This window comes from Acanthisitta chloris, unplaced genomic scaffold (genome assembly GCF_000695815.1).
Source record: "Acanthisitta chloris isolate BGI_N310 unplaced genomic scaffold, ASM69581v1 scaffold22932, whole genome shotgun sequence".
Classification (NCBI taxonomy): Eukaryota; Metazoa; Chordata; class Aves; order Passeriformes; family Acanthisittidae; genus Acanthisitta; species Acanthisitta chloris.
The window spans coordinates 19,634-27,652 of NW_008659124.1; the positions used below are offsets into that span (position 1 = coordinate 19,634).

The 8,019-nt window shown below is 49.9% G+C and overlaps 1 protein-coding gene across 1 annotated transcript in view; it reads left to right on the forward strand.

Annotated features, from left to right (window-relative positions):
* SLC7A10 (solute carrier family 7 (neutral amino acid transporter light chain, asc system), member 10) overlaps positions 1–8,019 on the forward strand; it is a gene marked incomplete at its 5' end in the record, with an annotated part of 12,368 nt that overhangs the window by 3,367 nt on the left and 982 nt on the right. The window contains 7 exons of the mRNA XM_009069296.1: positions 814–965; positions 1,638–1,763; positions 1,961–2,114; positions 3,712–3,835; positions 3,931–4,034; positions 5,093–5,189; positions 7,619–7,768. Of these exons, the coding sequence (XP_009067544.1) occupies positions 814–965; positions 1,638–1,763; positions 1,961–2,114; positions 3,712–3,835; positions 3,931–4,034; positions 5,093–5,189; positions 7,619–7,768 (907 nt within the window). The remainder of the gene's footprint in view (positions 1–813; positions 966–1,637; positions 1,764–1,960; positions 2,115–3,711; positions 3,836–3,930; positions 4,035–5,092; positions 5,190–7,618; positions 7,769–8,019) is intronic.

Genomic DNA, 8,019 nt, shown 5'->3' on the forward strand with positions numbered 1-8,019 from the left:
CCTCCCATCTCTCCCTTCAGCTCTCTCCTCAGAGCTCTCCCCTCAGAGCTCTCCTCACAGCTCTCCCTGCAGCTCTCTCCTCACAGCTCTCTCCTCAGAGCTCTCCTCACAGCTCTCCCTCCCTGCAGCTCTCTCCTCACGGCTCTGCCTGCAGAACGCACCCGCAGGTGTTCCCAGTTGGACCCAATTTCAGGGGCAGGCAGCACACCGGGTCGGCACAGCCCCTTAAAGAGCTACCCGTGGAATACAGAAACTACTGTCTCTTTTGGAAATATCACTTTCCATCCTCTTTTGTGCTGGGCACGGCCGCACATTGCACCTGTGTGTGCAGGGGGGGCCGCAGGTACCTGTGTGTGCAGGTGCACGGCAAGAACGGCTTCACCTTTTGGCAACGCCTGCTCCTCACTACCGAAATACTGATGCTTCGAGTATTTTAAAACACTAAGCAGATCCCTTTGTTTGCGCAGACAGCTCGTTGGGTGCGATCCCTTCAGCCAGCAGCCTGGGATCACGGCAGCACTGCCCCGTGCCCTCCCTGCTGCTGGGGCAACAGCTAAACCAGAGTGTGCCTGCTGGGCACAGTTCTCTGCCACACATCCCCAAACTGCTTTGCTTTATACTGCTTCATTTAAATCTGAGAACATGGGGAAAGGGATGAGGAGAGTCATAAGCAGGTGAGGGAGGGTTTTGTGTGGCCAGGACAAAGGTGCTTCGTCCCAGTGCCTCTGGGGCAGAAGTGCTGCCCAGAGTGTGAGCAGCCTCCTCCAGCACAGCCCCAGCCCTGCTCTCTTGTGCTTTTCCTTGTCTTCCCAGGTTTCTGCTGCTGTGGAGCGCGGTGCTCATCATGTACCCGACCAGTCTGGCTGTCATTGCACTGACCTTCTCAAACTATGTCCTGCAGCCCGTCTTCCCTAACTGTATCCCCCCCTATAATGCCTCCAGGATCCTCTCCATGGTGTGTTTACGTGAGTATTTGTTCTCGCACACGTACATTGCCTCGGTTTCACAAGGGACCACTCGAGGGGCTGCTCCAGCCAGGCTGGGGTCACAGCCTCAACCCAGAGGGCCAGCAGGGAGGTCCTGGCACTGGGACCTCCTTTCCAGGTGCCCACAGCAAGCACAGTGGCACTGGAACCCCTGTGGCTGCCAGGGAAAGCACATGGGGTGGGACAGTGCTGTGCTCCTGCAGAGCCACAGGTACCTGGCACAGGTGGCACAGCATCCTTTGAGCCCTTCCTAGTCTTCCTTCACGCTGCCAGCTGAGGGTGCAGGGAGCACAGCACGCTGCCAGCTCTGCAGTAATTCCCTGTGGGGCCATCAGAAGTACACCAGAAGTGCAGGACTGAAGATGTTTGTTGTTTCTGGGAGGAGAAGGTGATTGCTGCACACTGGGCACACTCGGGCACAGTTATTGGAGCTGGGACAGCCCTGAGCAGCAGAACCTGAGGGGGAAGGCTGCTGGCTGCCGGACCTGGGAGTCTCCCAGGGAAAGGCAATGCTCCTCCTGGCCCTCCTCCTGCCTACACCACAGCTCCCCACAGGAACAGGCTCATCAGTCTGTGTTTTTCAATGCTTTGACTGTATGTTCGTAAAGAAACGTAATTTCTTCTCACTGAATTCAGTGTTTTGCTCTCCAGTGCTCCTGACGTGGGTGAACAGCTCCAGCGTGCGATGGGCAACGCGAATTCAGGATATATTCACAGCAGGAAAACTCTTAGCCCTGACCCTTATCATTGTTGTGGGCTTCATACAGATCTTTAAAGGTACTGTGAGACAGCTCTAACACGGGCATGGTACTGTTGGTAGACTTGGTTTTTCACCCTTACTGTACTGTTTCCTCCTCACAAACAGACCCGAAGGTGTGTTGGGTCCAGCCAAGCTGGCAGAGCTGTGTGCCAGCTTTTCCAGTGTCTCTGGTAGGTAGGGGTGGTTTAACCTCTTGCTTGTACTCTCTGTGCAGGAAACTACAAAGAGCTGACACCAAGCAACGCATTCAATTTCTGGATGACTCCAACCGTGGGGCATTTAGCATTAGCTTTTCTGCAAGGGTCGTTTGCATTCAGTGGCTGGAACTTCTTGAACTATGTAACAGAAGAACTGGTTGATCCCCGCAGGCAAGTATCCATTTCCATACCATCCACGGCTCCTTGAAGTGCTGAGGCACTGGAGCCATCTGGTAGCATTATTCATTTCATAAGCTGCAGTGGTGTGGGACTGGTATTTCTGAAGAGAAGAGAGTTTTGTTCAGAACAGATAACAGGCAAGTTACACAAACACCGAGAGTAAAAATACATTGCATAAGGTATTCACTGAATCAAAGCAGTATTTCTATGCAATCATACAGAGCTTCTGTAGGAGAGAATTAACCATTGATGAGATGCTGTACAAGTATCTACAGGGAGAATCACCTGTTAGAAAAATAATGCATTATCCTGGAATTTGCTTTGGTTTTTCACCCAAAGAGGATCTCCCACAGACACCTGAAAGAGAAGAGTTTTGCAGTCAGTGCTCCCTGCCCCAGTGCAGCCCCAGGCACCTGCACACCACAGAGCTGACACTGGTCACTGCTGGGCCTGGGAACAGGAAGGGACTTGGAAATGATTTATCACCAGCAGGCTGGGAAAGCTGGAGGCAAAGGGAATTTTCATCTAGCAAAGCTCAAATGTTCCAACATTTCTGAGCTGATGAAATGACAAGTGCCAAGAGCAGCTCTCAGAGCATTGGTTATTTCTGGGCATCCAATGCACGTGGCAATTAAACAAGGAGAAATCTAAGCTGTTCAACAGCCTGGATGGGAATGACTGAGAGCTGCAGCTTTACCAGCAGCTCTGCACACCAGTGAGTGGCTAAGTGCATGTCCAGAGATCTTGGCAGGAGTAAATCAAGTGTGGTGATGTGTTTCCTTAATAAACAACAATATTTTAATGGACACCACTATTTCAAAGCTGAATAATGAAAAGTTATGACTTGATTAAGGTAAGTAGGGCCTTAGTTGAGAAACGAGGACAAAATCAGTGAATGGCCTTTTAAAAAGTTATTTCTGCAGGGGAAATTAAAATATAAAAAAATAATTGGATTACCAAAAGCCCTTCCCACTTTTACTAAGTCTGTTCAAAATCACAAAGTTTAAACATGCTTTTAAAAACCTTTTCTCCAAACCTGACACAAAGAGAAAAACGCTTTGTTCTGTTAGACACAGAGCAGATCAGGTCTCCACCTCCAAGGGGGTGTCTGGATTGGAGATCAGGTACCTCTGCTCTGCTGCAAGTTGCCAGGCCGTTGTGTGCCCGCCCAGGTTTGTGGCACACCGTGGGCCAAGGCAGCAGCCAAACCACAGGATCCCCTTCCTTTTCAGAGCAGGGGCAGGTAAAGCAAAGTAAGAAGTTTTATTCCACCACTGAGCCTGTAATGAGACTTTGGGAAATGGCTGTTTCAGTTTTCAGCACAGGCTGCCCCAGTACCAGGCAGGAGCCCAAAGGGAGCTCGTGGTAACTGTGTCCCAGAGATGTCCCTGCAGCTGTGGCATTTTGGGGCACTTTTAGCCTTCTCCCACACGCAGCAGGTCAGAGAGCTGAAGGGAGCACTGTTTCCCCCCAGAGAAACAGCCGGTGAAGCTCCCCAGCTGGTGACTCCCCCAGGCCCTACAGGGGTGTTGTGGTCTCACCGTGCATGATTGTGATTTCTTACCTACCCTCCTAATTCTTTTATTAGGAACCTACCTCGTGCCATATTCATATCCATCCCATTGGTGACATTTGTGTACACGTTCACCAACATTGCATATTTCACTGCCATGTCACCCCAGGAGCTCTTGTCCTCCAACGCTGTGGCGGTAGTAAGTAAACCATTCCCTGGATGTCTAAAATACACTTTGATTTCGGTTCTGTGCTTTGCAGTGTATTTCAGTTTCTCTGCCTTCTGTTGCTTTAGACATTTGGTGAAAAGTTACTGGGCTATTTTTCCTGGGTTATGCCAGTCTCAGTGGCCCTATCTACATTTGGAGGAATAAATGGATACCTTTTTACCTCATCAAGGTTAGATGGAGTACAATTTTATGAACGTTATCTCATTTGGGGAGGGGCTGTTTTCATTTCGGTTGCTGCAGAAATGCTAGCTAGACGTGTTGGATGTTGTAGAGCATGAGGCTGTTGTTGGGTGTGTTGGATACAGTCAGTTAAGAATTGCTCTGTTTCAAATCAGCAAATGTAATACTGAGTCACAAAATCTCTAGCAAACTAATCCTTACGAGTTACTGAAAGTAGCTGCAGATGTGGAATAGTTCACTGTAAGAGCCAAACACAGTTTTAGCATGGAACTAAAGTCATTTTACATCCATGAAGTTCCAGCAGCTACGAGCTAAACTGTGCTTCGCTCGACGAGGAGCTCCAGGGCCTGGTGCTGTTCCTAGTTACAGGCATTTCATGCCCATCCTGGAAAACCTTCTCTCAGGCAATATGCTTAGCATGCACAGTGCTGATAGTGGGGCCAGAATCTGTACAGTCTGTTAGATTGCAGTCAATAAAGTCTGTTTATTAATATTAATGGACCTCTCTGAACTTAATTTAAAAGTTCTAAATTTTTTTTGAGGAAACAACTCAAGTACCTTGGAAAAGTTATTTATCTCAGCACTTTTGTGAGTATAATGAGATGCAACAAATCCGAGTGCATATGCAACAGGTTATGCACTTAAAAGTGAAATGTTAAGGCATGTCAAACCTTATCCAATACCTTTTGACACTGGAAGTACCCACACAGCCTTCACAGTATTCATCCCACCCCGGGTGGAGAGGCAGCACCACCCAGCAGACAGAGACTGAGCAGATTTCAGGCCTTCTCAGAGGTGTTTCAGCATCTCAGAGCAGGTCATGTCACGGGTGGCATTAGCTGTTAAAGGCCTGGTGCACTGAAGGCTCTGTTCAAACACCTTTCACCAGGTGGTACAGGCAGTTTGTAGTCATCGCCCCAGCGGCAGCTGCAGCTCCCTCCATGGGAAGACTGGTGTGGGTGGTTGAGATGAGAGGCATTACTTGGCTGGGGACTGGAGAGGTTGTTGCACACCCAGTGGATTTGTCATTACTGCTCTTATTTCCAGGCTCTGTTTCTCTGGTGCCCGAGAAGGTCATTTGCCGAGTTTGCTTGCCATGATCCACGTCAAGAACTGCACACCCATCCCTGCCCTTCTCGTCTGCGTAAGTGTCACTGTCCCTGCTCTGCCACCCTGTAACCTGCTTTCAGAGACACCGAGTCTCACAGGAGAGCTGGAAAAGCCCCTGAGAGACATTCCTTGTCCCAGCAGAGGAGAAACAAATCGGCCTGGAGTGCTGCTGGTGGGTGCCAGCTGAGCAGCTCCAGCTGCCCCGAGAGAAACACCTGCAACCTTCTTTCATACAGTGCAAATTGCTGCAATTCCAATGACTTGTGAAGTTATTATTTGAAACAAAGAACTTCATATGCTTTTACCAATGGTGAAACTAGAGTGTGTGATGGGTTCTACAGTGGCATAGGAGACAACAAAGAGGAAAATGATTCCCAGTGCTGCTCTCCCTGACTGCATGGTCCAAGTGAGGGAATCCCCCAAAGGGCACCTGCCTGAAATCTTGGCTGCATCAATGGCTGCCAGCAGCAGACTGGCCACTGCTACCAAAACCATGAGGGTTTCACCCCAGAGGCAGGAGGAAGGTGCATGTTTACGTGTCTCCTGGCTCTAACACAGTGCTGGCACAATACACCCCTACAAAACTTCACCAAACGAGCCTCCTGTGCATTCCCCTTCTACGACAAAATGCGCTGAGGCTTTACAGCAATCCCAGGGCTTAGTGCCACATCACAAAGATCTCACGTGTTGCCTTGGGGGGTTTGGAGTAAACTGCTCTCCCTGCTCAGACCCAGGCAGCCAACCTTGGGATCCCATGGGCAGCTGCATCCGTGGCTGTGCCAGCCACCCTAGGACAACAAAATTCCTGTCACTAAAATGGGAAAAATCCCCCCAGGGTTGTAATTTTTTTACACATTTGTACATTTTCCTGTACTGATTCTGCCAAATATTTGAGCAAATTAAGAGTTTTGCACAAGTTTAGGTCACTTTTTTATGTTTTCAGTATTATTTTTATGTTTTTGTTATTATTTTAATCAGTATTTTCATCATTATGTATGTTTCATCATTCACTCGCTGGTGCCCGTGAAGCAGAACTCCTTTGCCCATAGAAACACATTAGCTGAAGTGACATGCTGAGCCTCAGAGACTGTTTTGCTGTGGAACAGCCCCAACAAGAAAGAGCTGCCTGAGCCAAGCTGGCTGAGCCACCAGGCACACTCCAGCCCCTGCTCTGCTCCAACCATCCCCCTTGGATGGCAGTGCAAACCACTGTGGGAATGAGCACAGCATAGCAATTCATCATCTGAAGGCATTTTAGTGCAGCTCAGGGTGCAGCAAATGCTGCTAGAAAATGTTCATTCCTTAACCAATAGACATGCATTAGCAGTATAGTGTTGGCAGCCACAGCAGCAAACGGGGCCAGACTAATTAATACATTAGGTTCCTTTTCCTGTGGGTCACACCTAGCTCTGTGCATCGAGTGGGTCACTGCAGACCCCTCGGTGGCAGCAGAGAACTTGTGTGACACTGTACGAGGCACTGCCCGGTGTTACATCCCTTTCAGGGTGAGGCTGCTCGAGGGGTTGCAGTCTCCCTGCCAAGGCTTGGAACAGAGGAACAGAGGGACCAAAGGGGCGTTTGGTTGTGGTGGTGCTCGATTCCAGGTGCTGGAGGTGCAGGAAGCTTCCCTCCCTGGAGGACTTTACCACTGACACAGCTAATTAAGGAAAAGGGACATAAGCAACAAAAGAGTCTAGAGTAACACAGACCCAAACCCTGAGCGCTCTCTGGAGGGATTTGGGTATTTAGTTCCCCCCCGAGGCTCTGAGCCCCAGCAGAGAGCGCTCACTGGACCAGCACTGGTGCAGGTGAGGGCTCAGCTGAGCACAGCCCCTGGGGGGCTGAAAAGGCAGGGTGGGGGGCTCGAGGAGCAGCACCTTGCCCCCCCAGCCAGCTCTCCTGGCTCTACAGCAGACATGGAGCTCAAAAAAGCAAGAGTAAGCGTGGAAATTTCCACTGTCCATCTGCCAGGCTCCGAACACAAATAACGCTCCAAAGATTAATGATGCTGGTCATCTGCGACACGAGCCACGAGCCAGCAGGGGGAAAGGGCAAACCTCTAGCTCTTTGTCATCTACAGGGCACGATGTCGTGCCCTGAATGCAACGAGTTGAGTCTGCAAGGAATCCTTCCACCTGGAGTCCTCACCACAGGGCTCAATAGCTTTGGAAACACTGGCCAGAACTGGGTGAGGCAGGAGCTGTGCCAGCCCTGCCGTGGCAGCAGAGCCCCCTCTGAAGCACTCGTGTTTACCCACAGGCACTGTGGGGCTGCAGTGTGCCCCAAGTCCCCGGGGCACAGCTCAGGGAGGGCACGTCAAGCTGCAGGAGGCAGCAGATGCCCAGCAGGGCCCATAAACAAAAGGAGGTTTAATGCTTTAATGGGATTTTTGCTTGGATTTTTTGGTTCTAAGCTACCTTTTCTAGTGACGGCTCAAGTAAGGCTGTGCTCCTCTCTTTGCAGTGTTTGACCACTCTTATCATCATGCTGGTTGGAGACACATACACACTAATCAACTACGTGTCATTTATTAACTACCTCTGCTACGGAGTGACAATTATAGGCCTGATTGTCTTACGCTGGAAGAAACCCAAAATCTTCAGACCTATCAAGGTGACACTGTTAAAGCTGAATTTCTTGGCTGCAATAGCAATGCAAAGGGTGGGATGGGAACACCAAACCCTCCGTTATCCTGTTCTGAATAAGTTTATTTTATTGAAGGAGTGGTAATGTTTTAAAGTTCCAAACCATGCCCCAGAGTGCCATTAGTGTAAAAACAGGATAGACAGGCAGATCTCTTGTGGGCTTGTTGGGATAGGCAGAGTGGCCCACAGTGGGGAGGGCAGGGGGACACAGCCCACGGT